Here is a 24,945-nt window from a genome sequence, read left to right as displayed (position 1 = left end):
GATGAAGCCGCTGAGTGTTCCTTTAAAAACCTTCCGATAGGAAACAGCAGATGCTACGAGAACTTGCATAACGTGAAGGAAGTGTAATCCAGTGTAATTTACCTTATGAAAGTCCAGTGTGATTTAATTTGTAAATAAAACTTTTGTGTTTTTATTCAAAACATTTTAAGTCTAAAAATATTAGTGGGAAAAAACACTGCCGTATCCGCAATATGTCTGCGTCCTGTGACAGCACACAGTGAAGGTACAGTCCTTTTAGACATTTGATGTGTTTTAAAGATGCAGCATTTTTTCTGATTAAAAGATTAGATGTGTATAGTGTAAAATATGCGTGTCATTAAGTTGCAGAACGTGTTTATTCACAATATTTTCAAAAACACGAACCTTCATTGACTGTTTTTAAGCATTGCCAAACACATTTGACCCTGTATTTGCACGATTATTTCTTATTTTAAGTACTGTTTTGTTTTATTATACCATTGTTCTTCATGATTGCCATATTCATTTTCTATTGCATGTGCATGGTACTCCAAGCAGTGTTATTTTAGTATTATTTTATGTTATAATGGTGATTAGTAATATGAATCATTTTTGAAAGTGAAAAGTGAAAGTGACGTGACATGTGGCCAAGTATGGTGACCCATACTCAGAATTCGTGCTCTGCATTTAACCCATTCAAAGTGGACACACACAGCAGTGAACACACACACAGCAGTGAACACACACCCGGAGCAGTGGGCAGCTATTTATGCTGCGGCGCCCGGGGAGCAGTTGGGGGTTCGGTGCCTTGCTCAAGGACACCTCAGTCGTGGTATTGATGGTGGAGAGAGTGCTGGACATTCACCCCCCCCCCCCCCCCCCCCCTACAATCCCTGCCGGCCCGAGACTCGAACCCACAACCTTTGGATTACAAGCCCAACTCTCTATCCACAACTGCCCAAATAGTATTAATAGTTTAAAATACATTTTAGTTAAAGTTAAGTTTTAGTCATTTCATTATGTGCTTTTGTCATTTTCATTTATGTATATTTATTTCTATATTATGTTTTAATATTTTAAGTAATTCAACCTAAACTTATTTCAGTTAGTTGCCAGGAGAACATTAAGTTTAAGTCTTTCAGCTAATATTTATTTACAATTTTTAAGTATTTCTATTTATCTTTTTTTTTTTTTTTTAAGTGTAAGTTTCATAATAGTTTTAGTTTCAGTTAACAATATCAACACTTACTCCAAGGAAAACAAAAAATACCTTGGTAAAATAAAAAAATAAAAAGTTTTATTACTAAAGTTTTCAAATGTAATGCAAAAATTAAACCATTAAAAAAAGTTTTATTACATTTTGTGTAACAGAAAAACTGTTGTTTGTGTTTTCACATTAGTTTCGGTCTGAAACGCTCCAGATTTAAGGACATGTGGATGGCTGTGCATGTGGCGTCACCCAGAATCTGGAGCAGAGATCTTCAGAAGGCCTGGAGCACATGGGGATGCAGACTCTGCTCTCAAAGCTCATCTAGCACACAGCCTTCACATCATCCCAGGACACAAGCAGAGAAAGCCAAACGCAGACAAGCACGGGAGAAGGCCATACTCCGTAGTGTAGGTTATGCAGACTGTACATATCTAAATGGGTACCTAATGTTTTCTTTGGTTTAAACCCATAAACGTCTTATCATGTCTTTAACCCTTGCAGCATGTTAATGATCCTGGACTAATCTGGTCAGATAAAGAGAAAATAACATACACTGCTGCACTCGTACCTGGAGAGAAGAAAGGTGACCGAATGTTTTTCCTCTGCCTGTTTTGTCTTGTGTTTCTGTCTATTGATGCACTGTTTTTTTCATTGTGTCTGACTAATGCAGTTAATATAGATGTCTATTGCTATCATCCCTATCAGCAATCTCTGTATTCCCGCGTCTTCCAAATGTCCTCTCTTTTAGACACTACTCTGCCCTTCCCACAATCCTACAGCCCGGAATATGTGGAGTGTGGCTGGTATCAGTGGTGGGAGAAACAGGGATTCTTCAGTCCTGAGCAGCATGTATGGAAGCAGTTACACCTTGATATAAATTGCCTCTACCCTATTTTTATCTTTCTCAGTAATATGTTAATCCAAAAAAGATGCTGCTTCCATTTCGTCATGACTGAACTAAACAATATATGTAAGAAAAAAATCAAAAATACTAATAAAGAAATCAATTAATATGTAAGTACACCATTGTGCAAACGTTTGGGGTCGGTAAGATTTTTTAAATAAGAAATTAATTCTTTTATTAAGCAAGGATGCATTAAATTGGTCTAAAGTGAAAGTAAAGACATTTATAATGTTACTAAAGGTTTCTATTTCAAATAAATGCTGTTCTTTTGAACTTTCTATTCATCAAAGAATCCTGAAAAATTACATATCACAGTTTCCACAAACATATTAAGCAGTACCACTGTTTTCAACTCAAGAAACAAGAAGTTTTGTTCAAAACAAGAACTGTTTCTTGAGCAGCTAATCAGCATATTAGACTGATTTCTGAAGGATCATGTGACTCTGAAGTAATGATGCTGAAAATTCAGCTTTGCATCACAGGAATAAATTACATTTTAACATACAGTGGCATGCAAAAGTTTGGGAACCCCTTGCAGAATCTAAATGTGAATAATTTTAACAAAATAAGAGAGATCATACAAAATGCATGTTATTTTTTGTTTAGTACTATCCTGAGTAAGATATTTTACATAAAAGATTATTACATTTAGTCCACAAGACAAAAAATAGCTGAAATTATTAAAATAACACCCTACAAAAGTTTGTTTTAATACTGTGTGTGGTTACCTGGATGATCCACGACTGTTTTTTTGTTTTGTGATGCTTGTTCATGAGTCCCTTGTTTGTTCTGAACAGTTAAACTGTGCACTGCTCTTCAGAAATTCCAGCATCCTTTGCATATTTGAACCCTTTCCAGCAGTGACTGTATGATTTTGAGTTCCATCTTTTCACACTGAGGACAACTGAAAAGGTTCAAACATTCACTGATGCTCCAGAAGGAAACATGGTGCATTAAAACTTTTGAACAGGATGAAGAAGTCCAAATTTGTCTGATTTTGTCGAAATATAATTTTTTTCCATTTAGTACTGCCCTTAGGAAGAAACAGAAGATACTCACATGTTTCCCGGATGACAAATTAAGTACAATTTACCCCGATTTTCAAATTCACATTTTCACAGATTCTACAAGGGGTTCCCAAACTTTTGCATGCCACTGTATATTACAAAAGAAGACACTTGTTGTAAATTGCAGTAATATTTCTCATTGTTGTTATTATTATTATTAAATGCATGCAGTCTTGTTGAGCATAAAAGTCTTACTGACCCCAGTAGTGAACAGTAATGTAAGTAGATTATTTGTTAAACCCTGTTTTTTATCTTCTTCCTCAGAGTAAACAGCCCCATGCGGTTGATAAATATTTCTCCTTATGTATTCCACCGCCGAATGTGACCGGCACTTTACATCTCGGACATGCGCTGACAGTGGCTATAGAAGATGCTTTGGCTCGCTGGTACCATTTTAATAAACTCTTTGATTATTACTCCATAGCATTACATTGTCTCAGCAATACATGTATAAAATATCTCTATAAATGGACTCTTAGTCCAAGATGATAAGACCATTTCATCATATCATTTTTTCAGGCGACGGATGCAGGGCTACAAGGTGCTGTGGGTTCCCGGCTGTGACCATGCTGGGATTGCAACACAGGTATCCCAGCTCTTTATCTCTGTTAAATGGTAAAATAGGATGCTTAGGTGTCTGTTTCTGTTCAGAATGATCTGTGATGTGTCTCTGTGTGTGATAGTCGGTGGTTGAGAGGAAGCTGATGAGGGAGCAGGGGAAGTGCAGACGGGACTACAGTAGAGAGGAGTTCCTCAAACAGGTCTGGAGATGGAAAAATGAGTAAGTCTCTGTCTGTCTGTATTTCTGTCTTTGCTGTCCTTATTTTCAGAGCCTTGCAGTGGTTTAGGACCTATGTATGCTACTAGTGCATCTGTTATGTTATTATATGTCCATATGGTAACTGTAAGGACTGCTTTCTTTTTTTAATCCAACTGAAATGTTTGCTTTTCTGTTGTTTTAATGATTTATTTTAAATTTTTTCAGAAAGGGGGATGAGATTTATCATCAGCTGAGAAAACTTGGTGCATCTCTTGACTGGAACAGAGCCTGTTTTACAATGGATCCGGTGATTTAAAAAAAAAAATGGGCTGTTTGGAATAGCATTCTTCTATGATATTCATACTACATACTATGCGCAATATGCATTTTCTCTATATGAATAGGATATCTAATGAATGTATCCCAGAATGCAGTTCATCTCAACCTGACCATCTCTTCTGAAAAAAAGTATACTTTAACATACATTTTGTTTAAAGAGTTATTATGTAAATAACTCACTTCAAATTCAGTTCACACTGAAGTTTTTTTTTTAATGCTTTTGGACACATAATTACATGTTAGTTACATTTAAATAAAAAAATATTGAAGTTTATTCAAAATTAATATAAAATGCAGTTAGCTGAAACTTAGTGCTTTTTTCATCCACTTAATATGTAATTTTATAATTACGTCTTTTCTATTTGAAATATGATTAAAGTGTAATGGTAAACTAAAATGAACTGTCATTATTTATCGTATGTTATGTATTTATATTTGTAATTACACAATTGTAATGATGAAGTTGCAATTTAGTGCAAATATATTAAATGTAATATTGAATAACACAGTGCTTTACATGTGTTTTAGTATGTTAGTCAATAACAATAAGCGTACTGCATGACAAAAGGTTGTTACAATTTAAAATGTACTTCAAAGTAAAACATTAAAGTGCACTTAAGTGTGTTAGGAAGTTGCTGTCTTTAATTACACTTAAGTGGGCTTTTATTTCAGTAATTTTATAATATCTGCAATTAAATTTTTTTTTTAAACATACTTTTAGGATTTGAAGTACACTACAAGTTCACATCCAATAAAATTAAGTACTTTTTTCATAAGGGTTTTCATTAGGATGAATGAACTGCAACTATTATCAGCCAAATCTCCTTTTTTTCAAAATCTATTTTAAACATGCAAAATGAGTTTTTTCCTCTTTGTACCTGTAGGGTTACAGCAGTGCTGTGACAGAGGCCTTTGTCAGGCTGTGTGACTCCGGGCTCATCTATCGCTCTGAAGGTCTGGTCAACTGGAGCTGTTCGTTAGAGTCGGCCATCTCAGACATAGAGGTACATCACTGAGCTGGTCCATGAATAACACCATGGCATGGCCACAGACTAACTCATGATTTGATGTGTTCAGGTGGACTCAAAGGAGCTGTCTGGCAGGACTCTTCTGTCTGTTCCCGGTTATCAGCAGAAAGTGGAGTTTGGGATCATGCTTACATTTGCTTATCCACTGGAGGGACAGGGTGAGTGGACTTTTCAGTTTGCTCTGTTTCTCAAGATGTTGTTTTACCTTTTTTGTTCTGAGGTATGATTTGTTTTTTAGAAGGAGAGGTTGCAGTTTCAACCACGCGTCCCGAGACGATGCTGGGAGACGTGGCCATTGCTGTTCATCCTGATGACCCTCGATATAAAGTAACGCTACCTTGTTTTTTAGATGGGTTGTTTGTAGTCTGCTCTGTGCTTACGATATAACTTGACATGACTGTACTCGTGTTCAAATAGGATATTACTGTTCTACTCATATAAATCTAGTGTGCAGTAGGCAGTATGTCTACTAAGACAGAATATTTTCAGATTACTTGCACTTTTACCCACCATATTCATTCTTTTCTCATCAGGATCTTCATGGCAAACACTGCAGGCATCCATTCACAGAGCGGTTATTGCCCATTGTCACTGACTCTATGGTGGATATGACATTTGGTACAGGTATGTCATTTATTTGTGCATGATGAATTTTATCTGTTGGAAATAACTGTATATTTTATTGTAAAAAATGTTAAATTACAATCAGTGTAGTTTTTTTTTAGGCTGTTCATATGAACCTGTGACACTGGTCTAAATTGGTGATCATATATTTGTATTTTATTAATAAATAAATGTACATGTATATTTAAATATAAATGTATTTTAGTATATTAAATTATACATATTATATGTTTAATAAACATTGAGTTAATATAATATTGATGTACAAATTGGACAAAGTTTGACCTGACTGTTCAAAAATCAGTTAAGAATGCAGCCTTATCGTGCATCACATTTATTAATGTTCAGCGGCAAAATCCAGTCATTGTAATTGGAATGCATGATCAGGAATTTTGTGTGAGGACAAAATAGATTTCAAGAGATTTGGCACTGATTTGGTCATGCATGAAAGCTTTAAAGTGTCGAGTCAAGGGTTAAAGTGACTTCTGCGTGAGTTGTGATCCATACATCACTGCGCTATTGACAATAGAACATGTTTTGCTTGTGAAATTTGTGACTGCACCTTTAGTCTCAGATCCTGACTTTCAACTTTGCCTTCATAGGTGCTGTTAAAGTGACACCAGCTCATGACCACACTGACTTCCTGCTCTCTCAGAGACATTCACTCCCTCGCCTCACTGTGATTGGAGGAGATGGAACCATGACCTCAGACTGCGGCCAGTGGCTAGAGGTACAGAGATTCTTTACAGTTTACCTTTTTAAAGGTGTGTTCTCAGTGAGATTATTGCAATTATTACATTATTGATCATTTTTGATGGCAGCAATTATTGTGCACTTAGATTAATTAGATTAATTTTATTATCACTTCATCTTTCACAGTCAAGGTATAATCTGACCACCATAACCTGAAAAAACTCATTAGCAAAACCGATCTCTTGTTTAACGAAGTTGTACACTAATTGTAATTTAACATTTTTTACAATAATTGTAGCAAATATAGAGTACTTAATACTTAAGGCCTGTTTAATAAATATACAAGTATCCGATAATGTTTTGTTTATTATAAGTGCACTTTAAATGCTCAAGCTCTTTAAAGTTGGGTGGATTCTGATTGGCTGTCATTGTTTTTATAGTTCATCAGCTGGAAAAATTGTTCTGAAAGAGATTTCAACTATATTATAACTCTGTGTCATTATGTTATAGCTGTGGTGTGGATTTCCATATTCTCAGAATAGAATTACAATGATTATTAAAACTTTAGATTTATAGCTGTAGCTAAAGGCCTAAAGGTATCGTCCTTGATCTGAACAGGCCTTTAGTTCTCAACATTGATCTGTATTACTCACACAAGGAAACCCCTTCAGTTTGAGTGTCAAGAGGCTCTGAGAGAAACATTTCTCTGTCTTCTAACTTGCTGGAAAGACTAAAACAGAAACTGCAGGCATCTAAATGTATATATTACAGGGGTCGGTGAGGTGTAAGATTGCGAAACTTTACAGAGCGTCAGAGGGCTCCCGAGATGAACATACTGAAGGTCTGTCTCAGTGGAAAGACTTTTATAAAGGTCAAAGCATCTGTACTGTTCACCTCTAAATATGCATTAGCAGTAATGTATTACCGAAGGTCAGCGAGCTGTAGGAATATCTCTCAACATTATGAATCTACAGAGAGTATGAAAGGGCTCTGAGATCAATATATCCACATTTAGCCTCCTCGCATGGTGGGAAGTCTGGTCTAGAAAGTTAAAGCATATATAATATGGTATCCTGGTCTCAGTGTGCAACCCTAAAAGCCTAGCATGTTACTATGTTTCTATGGATATTCAGCATGTAATGTTTCTGTCTCTTAGGGTGTTAAACGATTTGATGCCAGGGAACGTGTAATTACTGCGCTGATGGAGAGGAAGCTGTTACGAGGAAAGAAGGATCATCCCATGTCTTTACCAATCTGCAGGTAAAGCGATGTATAGCAGAACACAAGCAGTAAACCTTTCCTCATCCTCTCATTTCAAGAAGACTACAGGCTGCTTTATTTCACAACATTTTTGTTCCTCTCAAACATTTGTGTCATGTTCTTTGAACTAAAAAATACCAGTAGTCTTTGACCTTTTGTCCTATCTTGATTTTATTCCTCCCACATAGTCGTTCTGGAGATGTCATTGAACCGTTGCTGAAGAAACAGTGGTTTGTGCGCTGTCAGGAAATGGGCAGAAAAGCAGTTCAAGTGAGTGAGAGTGTTTTAAACTTGTGGTTGCATCAGATATAAATTATGCTGATGTGCTAAACCACACAGTATGTGGGACGGATGCGACTTTTCAACTCTGTCTTTCTCATAATTGTAATAAGGCTCATATATAAATCTTATTTATATGCTACTTATAGTTATATCACTCAATGTTTTCAGCATTGATATACTTGTTTCTTGAGCAGCAGATCAGCATATTAGATTGATTTCTGAAGGATCATGAGACAGAAGACTGTAATGATGCTGAAAATTCAGCTTTGAAACACGGGAATAAATTACATTTGAATTTTATCATAATGAAAAACTGTTGTTTTAAATTGTAAAAAAACAAAACAAAAAAAAATCACACTATTATAGTTTTTACTGTATGTTTGATCAAATAAATGCAGCCTTGGTGAGTTTAAGAGACTTCTTTCAAAAACATTAATAGAAAACTTACCGACCCCAAACTTTTGAATGGTATTGCATATCAAACATACATGCACATTTACAGTGAATGGTTAAATTAATGTTGAAATGCATGTGTGCTATTAACTGTATCTGTCAATACTCCCTTGAGCAACAGGAAATGTGTGGCTCATCAAGCACTTTACTAGAAAACATATTCCTGTTACTCATCAATCATAGTGGACAAACTGTTCATTAACTCTTCAAATTTCATTTTTCTGTTTAATGATTTTGTTAGCTCTTATATTGACATGCATGTAAATACTCTTTTTAGGCCGTGGAAGAAGGGGATCTACAGATAATTCCTCACTTTTACACAAAAATGTGGAAGAGCTGGCTGTCCAACATCAGGTTAGCCTTATTATTTAATTTTTATTTATGCAAGGCTATATTTAGGGTCATGTACATGTCTTTCTGTTTGTTTGACCAATTCCACACTTCTGTTAATATTGTTTCAATTACATATTTGAATAAGATTTGATGTCATGTCTATCTCCACCTTGCAGCGATTGGTGTATTTCCAGACAGCTTTGGTGGGGTCATCAGATACCAGCCTATCGAGTGGCAGTGGAAAACTCAAAGGACACCGAAGAGGTTTGGCACTATCATGAAATCTATATTTGTAGCTCAAAGATTACCCTTAATGTGCCTGCTACAGTATAATGTGTTTTATGAATTGAGCATATTGAGTGAGGTTTTGACTGAAGCGTTGACTGTTCTTGGCTGTGTCTGGAGCAGGAGCAGTGGGTTTGGGGCAGAAGTGCTGCAGAGGCCCGACAACGTGCCGCTGTGAAGTTTGGAGTGAATCCTGAAGCCATCACACTCACACAGGGTGAGAGTTCACATCAATCACACTTCTGTTTCAATGATTAATACTCATAATCTACACTACTGTTCAAACGTTCAGGGTTGGTAAGATTTTGTAATGTTTTTGAAAACATAAACAATTTTATGTTCACCGAAGCAGCATTTATTTGATTAAAATACAGAAAATATAAAACTATAATACTGTGAAATATTTTTGTTTTCTGTTTTAATGCGTTTTAAAATATAATTAAAGGATAGTACACTTAAAAATGAAAATTACCTAATTTATTCACCCTCAAGCCATCCTAGTTATATTAAAAATGTCCTGACTCTTCCAAGATGTATAATGGCAGTGAATGGCTGTTGAGATTCTGATAGGGTGGCCATAATTTAGTTAAAAAAAAAGGGTGGGGGGTTGTTGGGTTTCAGGGGGGTTAAAAATATCAAAACTCAAAATCTGTAATTTCCATACCTAACCAGTGTTGGGAGTAATGCGTTATAAAAGTAATGCATTACAGTAACGTATTACTTTTTGTTGTAACGCAGTAGTGTAAGGCATTACTAATCAATTTTCAGTAATATTTTACTCGGTACATGTTCAGTAACGCTTGCGTTACAACACACTTTTAGCCCCCAATTTTTTTTTATTTTTTAAATTTAATTTAAATTCGGGCTCCTACTTTTTTATGTCCCTAGGCCCGGGCTTTGGGTCAATATTCACGTCATAGTTCAGACGGGGGCCGGTCCTCGGGCCTGTTTTACTTCACTTCTCCTTTATATTTTAGACATCCAATAATTATTGATGAAAAAAAATTGCGCTGGTAGAAACAACATGAGTCTGTGCTGCGGCGACTGTCAAGAGCGGCTGGACGGTGTTTAGTGTCCCGCAGCAGCAGCGAGCCGTCAGCACAGATGAAGAGTTCTGCGTTCACATACACACAATAAAGCAAAAGTAATTACCATGAATGTGTGTCTGGGGGGAAATAGTAAGGATTCACCATCTCCTCATTAGACGCGCCTTTAGAGAGAAGTGCATCTTCACGGATAACGATTATATTAAATAGTTTTTGTTTTTATTTATGTCGTTAAGTAGTAATTTAAAGCTTTCTATTGATATATTTATTATGTCTGTGAGGCATGTATTCGCTGTCTTTTGGTTCATTTTTGTGAAGCACTCCTGTTCAAGATAAAAGCACGACGTTTTGTTGATATTGTGAGTGCACACAAATAAAAGTAGACCCTTTACAGTTACGAATGATGTATTACTCTTATGAGCAAAAATTACAGCGTAAGTTGTTTCCATTGAAAAAAAATTGCACTTGATTGTGCTGGTGCCTCTATGTCCTGCGCTTTAGCTTTTATATGCTTGAACAGTTTTAGTATATCTATAGATTTTATTTTAGGCAAGTCGTGATGATTTGAGAAGGCTACATTGATCAAACATATGCTATGATCAGCCTGCCGGTCTGCCGCTGGCCGCTTGGTCGTTACTTTAAGAAAGAAAAAACGTATTTAATGAACAAAAAATGCTCCAAACGTTTTTGTAAATGAACTTAATAAAAAAACGAAACGAAATATAAACACTTTGCCATTAGGGCAGGGCTCTAGTACATTTTGTCATTTTAAGTTCTACTTCTGTAGATATTTTGGTGAAAGGAACTCAAAAGTAATACAGGAGTCATGTAACGCATTACAATTCTGAGACAACAATATTGTAAGGTAAGGAATTACTTTTAAATAACAGTAACAAGTAATCTGTAATGTATTACAGTTTGGAAGTAACTTGCACAACACTGTACCTAACATGCATATTTCGCACCGTTGTGCAGATCATAAACACAGCTAAAAGGCTTTCATCCATTCAAAACTGAACATCTACCACAGTTTTATCATAGGCGGAATGCTAATATCGAAATCCTCCAACATTTTACAAATTCTCGTTTTGTACTCCTAATTTGTGAACAGTGTTTTGTTTTTCTCTCTTCTCTGCACTTCTGCGTTCATCACTTCTCACCAGAGTTTACGATACGCCTCCGTCATACGCTGGGATGAACGCGCACACAACAGTTTGCGGAAGTTAGAGATTACGGTTTATGACGTTTTAAATATGGATATTTTTCTAGCACAAACGCATCGATTCACTTCAAAAAGCCTTTATTAAACCCCCGGAGCCATGTGGACAGAGGTGGGTAGTAACGAGTTACATTTACTTCGTTACATTTACTTGAGTACATTTTTTGGGTAACTAATACTTTTAGAGTATATTTTAAAATGGGTACTTTTACTCTTACTCAAGTATATTTTTAGAGAAAAAACGGTACTTTTACTTCGTTACTGTGGGCGACTCTCCTCTCGTTACTGTATCTTAATGCAATACAAGTTAAAAATGCTTCAGTTTATTCCAAACGCGCCGTCTACTTTTCTCTGGGCAATGAACAATGCCCATTCGCGAATGATTCATTCTTTTGAGTCGATTCTGTTTAAAGGCTTTATCAAACCAGTTGGCAAACCAGTGAATCGGTTCGCGAATCAGTTTGAATGATTCGTTCAGTTCCCTGCCGCACGCGCTGAGTCTCTGAAGCGGTTCTCACTCAGATAACAGAGAGTTTAAGAACATCAAGAGCGCAGAAGACGTGGCTTTGGATCTACAGTCAGTTGAAAGCAAATCTGCAAAGGCTTGCTTGCTTGCTAGAGCTATATCTTTTATTAGATGAACACCGCGTGTGCTGTCTACTGTTCCACAGGTATAGGCCACGATATGTGACTCTGAAAACTGGGGTAAAGGCTGATGAAAATTCTGATTTGCATCACTGAAATAAATTACATTATATATATATATATATATATATATATATATATATATATATATATATATATATATATATATATATATATATATATATATATATATATATATATATATATATATATATATATATATATATATTTTTTTTTTTTTTTTTTTTTGAACGGCTGTGTGTGTGTGTGTATGCACATACACATTACATAAATGTAATCTATATATCTAAATAAAAATAGACTATATTCAGTACCTATATGATCCAAAGTAACTAGTAACTAACTACTTGAGTAGTTTTTTTATCCGATACTTTTTTACTCTTACTCAAGTAACTATTCAGACTATTACTTTTACTTTTACTTGAGTAAATATTTCTAGAAGTACTTTTACTTTTACTTGAGTACAGTTTTTGGCTACTCTACCCACCTCTGCATGTGGAGCACTTTTTATGATGGATGGATACACTTTTTTTGTGCTTCAAAAACTCGACCACCATTCACTGCCATTATAAAGCTTGGAAGAGCCAGGACATTTTTTAATATAACTACGATTGCAGTCGACTGAAAGAAAAAAGGGTTGGTAGATCATGGAGTAATTTCCGTTTTTGGGTGAACTTTCCCTTTAATTCCTGTGATGAAAAGCTGAATTACTCCAGTCTTCAGCATCACATAATCCTTCAGAACTACATACAAAGTCTTAAAAAGTTAAGAATTCTCTGTTTAATAATGAAGAAGATGTGAAATATAATAATTTGGGCTGCTCTTATGATACTTTTATGGCACTTTTTTTGTCATTGTGTCTTAACAGCTCCTGGTAACTATTTATTGTTAATAATAATCAGAAGAAAACTGATTTTAGCAAGTAATGTAGTTCAATAATGCAGGCTGTTGACGGCTTTACTGAATACTGAAGTCACTGAATTCTGACTGTTTTAAATGTTTGTTTCAGACCCAGATGTGCTTGATACTTGGTTCTCTTCTGGTCTCTTCCCGTTCGCAATGCTCGGCTGGCCTCAGCAGGTTCTTCATTTTTAAAGTCCATTTTTCTTTCAACATCATGAACTCATGAAAGAAACCAGACAAAAAAAAAACAATAAAGAAAGTCTAGTGTATTGACATGTTGAATGAACCTGCTTTGATCTCACTCTCTATCCTCAGACAGAAGACTTGAAACAGTTCTACCCCAATTCCATTATGGAAACAGGAAGTGACCTCATCTTCTTTTGGGTGGCCAGGATGGTAATGCTAGGCAGAGAGTTGACAGGCCAGCTGCCCTTTAAACAGGTTGGGTTGATGGCTTATTGCTGAGCTCATAACTCTAAATGCCATATCGTAAGGTTGGCAGGAACTGAAAATGTATATTGCGATGTGCGTCATATACCAAAAGTATCCAAAATGTCACTGAGAAATGTTACCGTCTGTTTTGCCATCAAAATGTCTCTGTTCTGTGCAGCTCTGACTCTTTTATTGCTCTTTCTCTCTCTGCTCCGTCACTGTGTCAAACAGGTGCTCTTTCACTCTCTGGTGAGAGATAAATATGGGCGGAAGATGAGTAAATCTTTAGGAAACGTTGTTGACCCTCTTGATGTCATCTCAGGGGTTTCTTTGGAGGTACAGAAGCATATGCACTCTCAGACTTAACACCAAGTACAAAACATGAAGATACCATGAAATTGATGTGGTTTTGACGCATTTAGGTCCTGAGCACCAATTTAATGAGGACCCTCTTGGAATTGCTCTGTTTATTTTACTGTTGAAACTAGATATTGGGGCGGGGCCAATCAAAGAGCTTGTCTTCATTTTTAATAGCCAATAGTCTTTAGGTTACACCATAGCAGTGACCATAATTTGCTACTTGATATTGCTAGTCAATTGCAGGTGGTGTTAGTGGGGGGCTTTCTCATTCTTGCATTTGATTGGACAAAAATCGAAGCGAAGAGTCATCAGTATATTTGGTCCATGTTTTAAAGCTATAGTGGTGAAGTCCAATACATAGGGACCAATATTAGAGATAATTTTAATTTATCAGTAACTGTTGATATTGGATATTTAATTGTGCACACTCTATACTTTTACATTTATATTACATTTGCCATCATCTAACACTCACTTAAAGTGAATATTTACAAATACTTGACTTAATATTTAAATACTTAATACTTTGTCTTTAAAATCGTTAATATAAATGCAAAGCTCAGAATTAATATATATTTTCATATTGTATATAAAGTTGTGATTCTTGATTTCATTGTGGCAAACAAATTAGTTTAGTCTTTAGTTTTTTTGTTGTTGTTGTTGTTGTTGTTTTTTTTAGAAATAAATGCATAGAATTTTGATATCAGCTCTTTATTGTTTATGGCTCCTGAAAATATTTATTGGCTTGACATATTCACCAAAATGTAATATTAGTACATTGCTAATTAATACACAAGGACTCAAAAAGCCTCAAAACTCCCATTTAACAGAGATTTTTATTTATTTATTAATAATTGGCTACAGATTTTGTGGACCAGTTTCGTTATTATTAACTAAAACGATTAAAAATCATTTTTGTTAAATAAAATAAAGCTGAAATGAAAATAAAATATAAATATTTAATGAAAACATAAAAAGAATTAGAAATGTTGCATTTACAACTAATTAAAATAAAGTAAATGAAGAACTAAAATGACTATAAATTAAATTAAATGCTAAATAGAAATATAAAAAAATAAAATAAAATTGCAAAAATTATAAAACGGATAAAAAAAATTAAATCTAATTTAAAATATTAATAAATACTACACAAGTGTATAAAAATAACACTGGAATATATTTGGGGAAAATGTTTTTATACACTTAGACTAACATTAGACTTGGCATTAGAGGTTTGAAAAATTTGTCCTTTCTATGTCTGTTCATTTTTTTTTAAACTCCATTCCCTTTTTAGTTCCTACGAATACTAAATCCTCAGTATATTAATAAAATAAAAAATTCAGACATATTAATGAATATAACAAGACTTTGTACAGCTGGCGATGAACATCTATCAGTCAGACGTCTTTATCCAGGCCTCAGGGCAGAACTGACTCTGAAAGCACAGCCGATCTGCGGAGAAATCTGAATATATGAAACGGCTAATCTTCTAATTAGAACTTTGTCACAATGACTTCATCTTCATCTCTGTAGAGACTTCAAGAGAAAGTCAGAGAAGGAAACTTGGATGCGAGGGAAAGCGTTGTTGCCATGGAAGCACAGGTAAGTACGAGGTTCGCTTCATTCCAGTGATCCAGTCGTTCCCAAATGAGCAAGTTCACCTCATTTCCTGTGTCCTTCCTGCAGAAGAAAGATTTCCCTAAAGGGATTCCTGAGTGCGGGACAGACGCTTTGAGGTTTGCGCTCTGCTCTTATAAAGCCCAGGGTAAGTCACCCTCATTACAGAGTGCTGTAATCAAGCCTTACCATCAGCTTTACCCAGAGTTCCTCACTCCCTCTGTTGACGTTTTGTTCAAACCCTGTCTCAGGAGAGGACATCAGCCTGTCTGTGTCTCATGTGCTGAGCTGTAGACATTTCTGTAATAAGATGTGGCAGACAGTGCGCTTCACCCTCGCCATGCTGCATGATGCAAGTTTACCGACATCATTAGCAGAGGTACGGCAGCCAATATCTCTTCATTAAATCAATAAAACAGCCCAGACGAATGCTGCTCGCTGGGTGATACAGTGAGAGCTGATCTGCATGATGCTGACGTGATTTAATGATCTTCCCCCTTTCCCTGTGCAGCTGGGTTGAAATGAAGTACACACTTTATCTTGTGCTGTATTTTGTCCTGCATTGGCACTATGCTGTTTCACGTTGGCTTTTGTTTCGTGTAATGAGAATAAATCATAAAAGAAGTTTAAATGACTTGTAGGACCAAATGTCAGAAAATCAATTTGAAGGGTGAAGCCTCCGTTCTTCCCTGAGATTGTTCCCATCAGTTGATAACTGTGTTTTCTGCCTTAGTTTCACAGTGTGCTTGGTGTCAGTTACTAGATATACTGGCAGCCTGCTTCAAATATGTTTTAAGTAAGGAAAGTATTGGAAAGGAAAGGTAAAGTAAAATGTATTTATTTTTTTAAATTATAAATAATTATATATTTTTAAATATAAAATATTGTATGAAATAATTCTTTAACTTCAGAAGTTTGCTCTATGCCTTATTTGTTGTGATATTTTTTTTTTAATGTATGCACTGTCATTCAAAGGTTTGGGGTTTAAAGAAATTAATATTTAGCATGGACACATTAAATGAATCAAAAGTCACAGTAAATACATTTATGATGTTACAAAATATTTAGTTTTGAAATAAATGCTGTTCTTTTGAGCTTTCTATTCATCCTAAAAAAAACCTGTATCACCGTTTTCACAAAAACAGCACAACATTAATAATAATTAAAAAAAAAATTTGAGAAGCAAAACAGCATATTAGAGTGATTTCTGAAGGATCATGTGACTCTGAAGACTGGAGTAATGCTGCTGAAAATTCAGCTCTGCATCACAGGAATAAATTACATTTTAAAATATATTCAAGTGGAAAATCATTATTTTAAACTTTAATATTATTTCACAATATTACTGTTTTTACTGTATTTTTGATCAAATAAATGCAGCTTGGTGAGCTTAAGAGAGTTTTTAAAACAAACTTTTAAACAGTAGCTTAAATTCAGTCAGATGTGATGAAATGTTTAGACAAACTGACTATTAGTTACATTGCTCTCTAAATATAAGAATTGAAAAACACACAACAAACTAATATTTATTTTTTAGAACCTGGGTTGCCAGATCTGTGTAAGAAAACTAGCTCAGTTGTCAGTCAAAACTACACTCAAAACAAAAATCTGTAAAAATAGGGCACAATATACTGTATAATTGGAAGGATTTTTTCCGTGTTTATTTTTTACAGATGTTTTACCAGTATTTAGAATTTTACACTTCATTGCATTGTGTTTTAGAGTTAACAGAAATGTCCATAAAATTAATGGACAATGTCATGAGCTGCCAGTACTTTTTCTGTTATTTCACAGATTTATTTTTCACAGTGTAGCCCAAATATCAAAATATGCCTCTCGTTCATAACTAAAATACATAGTTTACAGTCTCTGTTATGCGTTATACACACTTTCAACTTGAAAAATCACTGTATAGTAGTAACCATAAGTCTCGTTTCACAAAGAAACTTACAGAAGCTCAAAGGCTTCCTACCAGTACCGCTTCTTCACAAAAATCTCCTTACTCTGTCTAGAAAAGTTTTTTCATGGGAAGAATATAAAATGGGTAAAATGTTTCAATGCAAGATATAATGTATGCACTATATCATACCTTAAACATGTATGGAAAATGTCAACCTACGAGAACAGTTTAAAAATAGCCCAGTTCAGTGGTTAAAACTGTGGACTTGGCAACCCTGCTCAGAACAGATGTTTGAGGGGAGCCATTTACGTTATTATAAGTCTGTGTACCATCAGAATGATTAAAAAATGTGCATGCAGTTGCTTTAATGTATTTCTCCCTTTGTCTCTCAGACCTATCCTCTATCCAGCATGGACAGGTGGATCTGTTCGCGTCTGTACAGCACGGTGCAGCAGTGTGAGAAGGGTTTCGAGAGCTACGAGCTCCACGCGGTCACGTCTGCACTGCACTCTTACTGGCTCCACAGTCTGTGTGACGTCTACCTGGTGAGTATGATCTGTCATGATACTGATGGATCTTCCGGTCACTGACTGATGAACTGTCGTCTTCTGTTCCTCTTCTTCAGGAAAGCATCAAGCCGGTGTTGAAAGGTGAAGGCTCTGGCAGTGAGGAACAGAGAGCCGGAGAAAGGCAGGTGGTCGTGTCTGTGTTGTATCACAGCGTGTCCATCTCTCTCACGCTCCTCTCGCCCTTTATGCCGTTCCTCACGGAGGAGCTGTGGCAGAGACTCCTGCCCTACGCTGACTCTGACGGGACGTCCCGCAGCCTGTGTGTGCAGCCCTACCCAAAGACCTCACAGCTGGTCAGAAACAAAACCAAACACTACCAGATAACATGCAGCTCTATGTACGTCACAAAACAACTAATTTTAATCTTCTCCTCCACCTCAGGAGCACTGGTGTTTTCCTAAGGAGGAGGCTGACTTCTCTTTGGTACTGGAAGTGGTCAGAGTGGCGAGGTTACTGAGGGCCCAGTGCCAGCTGACGAAGGAAAGACCTGACTGTGAGAGAACCTCAAGATTGTGTTGACTTCGTGCTAATGTTTTGGATATTAGTTGTGTTTGCTAAGGCACGTATCGCTACTACAATAGCTCATACTTGCAGTGTTTAGTGTGCCAGTGTTTAAATATTATTTATATATAGTACTATTATACTATTTATTAATACTTTGAATCGGCTTTCATATTTTCAGTCTGGAATGTTAACTGAAACATAAACATTTTTGTTACTTAAAATAAATGTAAAAAAAAAAAAAAAGGAAAATATTTCTTGTTTTCATTTAGTTTAACAAGATGTACTAAAATAACAAAGCATTAAATAAAAAAATCGAATTAATTTTAATAAAATATTAAATATATATAAAAATCTATATAAGATATATTTAAAAAGGCTAATAAAAATGGCAACACGCAACACAATTATGAAAAATTACCTAAAATTAAAATGTAAAATATAAAAATGAAAACCACTTTTTACGGGGTTTAAACACTGATACTTGGAGTTTGAATTATTGTTTCGCAACATTTGTACAACAGATATGAATGATACTTTGAATTGCGCAGCTTGTTGAGGGGTTTGCAATTATTTCCTAAGCAATCAGGCTGGATTTTGCCTACCAGACAATAAAGCGTGAAAAAGGTCCATACACATAGCCGACTTGGGTCATAGCTTCACTGTAAAAACTGATTTTTCAAAATTGTAATCAAAACAAACAAAAAAAAAAAACAGATTATTGGATTGTGATTTTTTTTTTTAACTCAAAGTATTTCTTGCCATTTCCTTTGTAATTAAATGTGAAATTTACTAACAATGTCTGAGTAAAAATTCTACAACAAATGTTTAGCGACTTGGGCATGTAAGAAACCACCTAGCCCCAACAACCACCGAGAACAACTTAGCAGCCACACAGAAGACCCTGAAAACCAATATTTCCTTTTGGTGCAGTTATTATAGTAGCGCATGTATATAGTAGATGAAATCTTTCCTCATGTGACGTGTAATAGTTGTGTTGTTGTAGTGTGGGCGGTGTGTGCACCGGATCAGGCTGAGACTCTTCTGCGCTTCAGATCAGCTATCTGCACGCTCGGCCGGATCTCAGCGCTTCATCTACACTGTCCAGAGGCAGGTTTCTCCGACTCTCCTCCTCCACCTAAGGCCAGTGCTGTAGGGGTGGTGGATCACTCCATCTGCTTACATCTCAGCGTTCAGGTAATGCAGAGTAAGATTCTACTTTCTACAGTAACGATGGGTCTATATATATAGACTGCTGATGGCTCGTTCTCTCTCTCCGTCAACCTTCAGAATGGTATTAATGCTGACAAACAGAGAGCTCTCCTCTCTCAGCGCAGAGAAAAGCTGGCCTCCAAACTCAAACAAGCCCTCGATCGCACCCAGATGCCCAAATATGCAGAAAAAGTACCTAATAGAGTCAGACAAGAGACAGAGAATAAGGTGAGTACAGAGGAGAATGGGCAGCTATACTTGACTAAAGCTGTAAATATCATATTTCGCCCAAAATTAAATAACATTCGATTGGAAAATATATTTTGAGTGAAGAAAATGAAGCTTATTTTAGGACCATTGAGTTTTATTTTTTGCATTGTTACTCTATTTCCTCCACCAAACTGTGATGCAAAAAAAAAAAAAAATTATTATATATATGAAGTATTCCCCCACTAATGAGAATATGTTGCATTGCACTAATGGAAATTTTGAAGAAATGTGTGTTTAATTATGATAACAGTAATTTCACAATGCATCACACCCAAAAAGGGCTTCATTTGTTTTTTTTGATTATATGAAATATAAGATGGAAATTTCTCTGTGAGATTCACCCTCCTGTCCATGAGAAAGAAATTTGAAAACCAGATTTACATACTAGCGAGTCTCCCATATTTCCATGTTACTCAAAATGCAAAAAAGTGCTTGCATGCCTCATTGCACAATGTTTTTATACGCTGTTGTAATTCCATTTTCAATAGAAAACCTCATTTTTATTTTGTTATTAAAGTTCAACTGCAGATAATCCACATGTACTTATGTGGATTGAAATGTTTATGAATGCACTGCATATTCTTCATTCTGTAAATCCAATCAGAAAGCTTCATTCTTGTCAATAGAGTGATATATTTCAGAAGCTGAAGGAGCTTGAGTACATTTATTGTGTTCTGAAATAACCAGATTGCAGCTATGGAGCAGGAGCTGAAGAACATCGAGGACCAACTTTTGGCTTTGGAAGACACAAGGAAAGAAGTCTAATGGACACACTGATCCAGATATTAAATTCAATCAATAACCATTGGAAAAAAAAAAAAATCTTTGTGTAAATCTGCTGAGGATTCCTTGAAACAGACAGTGAGACACTGCCTTATTGAAGAAGAAGAACACGCTGGTGTATATTTATGAAGTTGGTATGAATGTAATATAGATGTACAATAAATGATTTACCAAAGAATAACACATTTGGTGAATTTCTTTCTTCATTTCCTTTAGTGTTCCTTGTTTACAGCATATACAATTCTGGAAAATAAATAAACACTTTCAAAAGAGGCTGTTTAGAACTAATTTTAAAAATTACAACTGTTTTGTAAATAAAGATCTCATCTATATGCTTTATTAATTAACCAGTTGTGCTGTACCAAAAGACGAGAAGGGAGAACCAGTCAAAATGGCACATTGCAGGTGTTTTCTTTTAGGACTAATAAAAAGAAAAACAACTATGTTTGGCATAAAGAAAATGCAGCCTGTTATCTTATTATGTAATATATTATGTTAATGCCTATTACCGCTGTATTCTTAATTATACAGAGGTCAGACAAAATCATGTGAACATCAATGAGAGGTCAATATCATTTGTGTAGGCTGCAAAACAAAAGTTACGATTATCTTTCATTTATCTTTCCGTTGTATTCTCTGTTGTTTATCAGTGTAGTGTAAGTTGTGTTCGACAGTGTTTAGTAAAGCCATGGGCGGACTTTCAAATCATGGGAGGCCGTTAAGCAGGAGCACCTGTAACCTTAACAGCCCAATTGTTAGCTGTTTTAAGAACAACAGTCTTTACGATTATGACTGCAGAAGACACAAAGCGTGGCAAGACTTTATCAGTGAAGAAGAATAGTGGGCAAAAACTGAAAGTGGATGATGGGGACTGTCAATCACTAAGAGCACTGAGTCCAAACAACACCGAATAACTGTGGCAAAGTGACAGCAGACATCAGTATTCACCTTGAATACCCTGTTTCCTACTGCAGAGAACTTCACAAAGCCAGCATCCATGAAAGAGCTGCAAGTGCTAAAACTTTAATCACAGACACCAATGCTAAAACGAGGAATACTTTTGTGTCATAAAACCTGGGCAGCTGGAGGGTCCAGATGAACTTCAACACCTGCTTGGGCCGGATAAATCACCTGACTTGAATATTACTAAACCACCGTGGAGACTTGGAGAGAAGAGTGAGAAGCAGATTCCCTACTTTAACATCTCTGCAACTGGCAGATGCTCTGACAGACGACGTTTAACTGGAAACCATTAAAGGAAAATGATGGTAAAACACCTTAGTAAAGAAATACCGCCTTTCCCAGGTGTTCACATTATTTTGATACTGATTTATGCAGTTTGGCTACATAATTGTTTATTACAGTCCTAATGTTGTTACTTTTTAGCACACTTCCATGTGTTGACTGTAGATGTCCTCATTGTTGATTGTGTCATGTTTAGTCTCAGCAGGGAACTCTTCTTCTTCATTCATATCTTCAGCATCAGCTGCATTCTCGCGTAGGTCATACTCCGTGTTGTCCTCAATTTCATGATTTCCTCTAATCTGCCATGTTTGTTTCTTCATCAATGGAGGCATGATAATACAAATGATAAAGGGTCTTCTGAACAGTAAACCGGTTTCTCGTGCTGATGGTGTTGAAATATGAACAAGGCCCAAGAGAGTCACATTGATAACTTAAAGCTGTAAGGAAATGTCTGGAGTAACAGTGAACAAGTGTTCTTAACCAAAAATGAGAAATGCACAGGTGGGAACAAACCTGACCAGCAACATGACTGGTGGTTCTCATTTGAAGTAGGGATGTCACAATACCAAAAACTTGAATAAGCTTAGGCTATCAAAATGTCAAACATCACAATTTCAGATTCAGTCCTGCATTTTAATACAGTCGTACTCCTTAAACTTTGCAGTGTGTACTTAGCATGAAAAATAAAATTTTCGTTCAAATTCTGAATGGGTTATACACAGAAAGTGAGCAAAGACCCTCCCTTATTATCAACGAAGCTGCTATCAGTTCAGTTCAGCCGCAACACAAGCTGACTCATTGAGTGAAAACGCCCATTATAAACCAACCAAATATGTCTACACTGTACAATCAAACTCTTATCTACATCGTGTTTATGCGTTGTTGGTTATAGCGAAACTGTCTTGAGAGTGCAGAGCTCAAGCTGGACGAACTCTGATGATTCTTACAGCTCAAAAAACTTCACCAGCTCAACATATCTGTGATTGGCTACAATACAGTGCTCAGTGCCCCAAAAACAAGTTGTAAATTGAATAGGGTGACCATATTTTAGTTTTCCAAAAAGAGTACAGTGGGGGGCGGGTTTCGCCAAACAGTATACATAGCAAGTTTTTTGTTTGTTTGCTTATTTTGTTTTTAAATTAATGAAAAGAAATCAAGTAGATAGAATAGAAAAAAAATAAGAAATGCTAGTGTTAGAAGGTCATTTTTAAATAAAAATAGAACAGAAAAATTATAGATAATGCTAGTGTTAGAAGGTCATTATTTATAATAAATAAAAAGAAAATAAGTAGATAGAGAATGCTAGTGTTAAAGGCTCTTTTTTCATTTAAATATAACAAGTACTTAGAATAGAAATACAACAGAAATTGCAAATGTTAAGAGTATTTAATAAAAATAAAACAATTAGAATTAGCATTAGAATAGAGAGTGCTAGAGTTAGAGGGTCAAATGAAGATGAGAGAGATGTGTTTTCAGCTGTTTCTTGAAAATGATTAAGGACTCAGCTGCTTGGATTGAGTTGGGCAGGTCATTCCACCAGGATGGAACAGTTAATGTAAAAGTCCATGAAAGTTTCATCATATTAGGAAGAATGCAAAATGTTTCAATACAAGCATTTCAGTCAAATGTAATTTATGCAATATTTCATACCTTTAACCCACTTTGGAAAATCAACCCATGGCAACAGTTTAAAAGTAGTTCAGTTCGCACGTGGACTTGGCAACCCTGCATCCAACAAGAGCTGCAGGAGAAAGATTTGATTAATCACAGGTCAAGAATAAGGAGAGATGACTGACGAGACCATTCTGGAGGATTTGCTGCTCAACAGATCCTGAGCTCATTGACAAATATCTGATCTTGTAAGGTGTGCTCCCTTTACACAGTGTGCGACTCTTCGCGAATTTGAAAGTGAAAGTAAACAGCGCTAACGCTAAAAAGAGATGCGCCAAAATTACACACAATATTAGAATGTTTAAAGAAGCGGGAGCAGACGGCAGTGCTCAGAAATTCAAGAAAACAGCCGAATCACGGACATTTTGAGCGATTAATCCCGGCCAGACGCATTTTTGTAGGTCCAAAAAGAGGACATGTCCGGGGAAAATAGGACGTATGGTCACCCTAAAATTGAAACCTTTGACACTCTTCAGATGGTCTGCTTCACAATTCTATTTTTAGAAAGAGCAAATGCAAAATAATAATAAAAAAATAAACCAAACATTCGGTTTCTTTTTTCAGTTAAATTAATATTTGACATTTTCAAATTTTTTCAATTTTATTCTAAATTGTGACTTCAGAAATAGGCCTATAGGTATTGTATTTTTCCTTTTTTTCTTGTTGTTAGCGTCGGGAGCGGTGGAAAGCAGCCGCCTGTCCTGTCTGCGGGTCGGTAGCTAGTACTCGCATTTTTCGCTATGGATTTAGGAGGTAACCACTGATCTATATATAATGTTCTCTATTATAGATCAGTGAGGTAACACAATCTGAGCGGGTAGCACAAATCGTTATTTTTAATTTATTTACTTTTTTTTATTATTCAAGTATTGGTACCTCGAAGTAGGCTACCGGTCCTCAATGAACTCAATGAACCCAGTTAACATAGATTTTGTGCATTTAGAAATTTAGAAAAAGTCACCAAGCTATAATTAGCAACTACTGGGAGAGAAAAAAAACTAACTGGTGAAAAAGACTAAACGCCAGTGAAAGGTTAAATAGTAGCCTCTACATCTGCATTTAGTTATATTATGTGTCGGGTCATTTTGATTTTATTCGATTTAATTTTCCAAGTTTTTTTTTTCTTCTTCTTTAAATGCTGGTTAGCCTTTTATGTTTGTCTTGTAAGTTGATGATGTTTTTTCTCATTTAGGAAAGTGTCTCCCCTTTGATATGTTGAGGAATGTGCATTCAAATTTCAATGATGTTTGCAGGTCAATTTGATCCGAAATAATAAAAACATTTGGCAGATTTGGCTTTTATCTGTTGAATGAAGCTTCAGTGAAGGCCTATTT

The 24,945-nt window shown here is 35.7% G+C and overlaps 1 protein-coding gene across 1 annotated transcript; it reads left to right on the top strand.

Moving 5' to 3' along the window:
• The first annotated feature begins 30 nt into the window (after window positions 1-30).
• On the top strand, window positions 31-20,867 carry LOC306885578 (valine--tRNA ligase, mitochondrial-like). Its single transcript, XM_079442196.1, has 30 exons — window positions 31-244; window positions 1,380-1,596; window positions 1,691-1,772; window positions 1,938-2,038; window positions 3,425-3,546; window positions 3,680-3,746; window positions 3,844-3,941; window positions 4,146-4,227; window positions 5,144-5,263; window positions 5,337-5,445; window positions 5,526-5,614; window positions 5,821-5,911; window positions 6,514-6,641; window positions 7,761-7,864; window positions 8,053-8,134; window positions 8,877-8,953; window positions 9,109-9,196; window positions 9,341-9,434; window positions 13,158-13,228; window positions 13,367-13,492; window positions 13,715-13,819; window positions 15,377-15,445; window positions 15,530-15,608; window positions 15,712-15,839; window positions 17,753-17,905; window positions 17,986-18,222; window positions 18,311-18,422; window positions 19,437-19,627; window positions 19,721-19,870; window positions 20,600-20,867. The coding sequence occupies exons 2-30, from the start codon at window positions 1,411-1,413 to the stop codon at window positions 20,675-20,677; spliced, it is 3,219 nt and encodes a 1,072-aa protein (XP_079298322.1). The 5' UTR covers window positions 31-244; window positions 1,380-1,410; the 3' UTR covers window positions 20,678-20,867.
• The last annotated feature ends 4,078 nt before the right edge of the window (window positions 20,868-24,945 follow it).

Source organism: Barbus barbus (genome assembly GCF_936440315.1).
Source record: "Barbus barbus genome assembly, chromosome: 19".
NCBI lineage: Eukaryota > Metazoa > Chordata > Actinopteri > Cypriniformes > Cyprinidae > Barbus > Barbus barbus.
Note: the sequence above shows the minus strand (reverse complement) of the source record. Positions and strands in the feature narration are given on the sequence as shown.

Excerpts from the sequence above, each read along its gene's own strand:
- LOC306885578 (XM_079442196.1), top strand. The coding sequence starts at position 1,411 with ATGTGGATGGCTGTGCATGTGGCGTCACCCAGAATCTGGAGCAGAGAT. Across the intron at positions 5,446-5,525 it reads TTATCCACTGGAGGGACAGG|AAGGAGAGGTTGCAGTTTCA; the intron begins GTGAGTGGACTT and ends TTTGTTTTTTAG. Across the intron at positions 19,871-20,599 it reads GACAAGAGACAGAGAATAAG|ATTGCAGCTATGGAGCAGGA; the intron begins GTGAGTACAGAG and ends TGAAATAACCAG.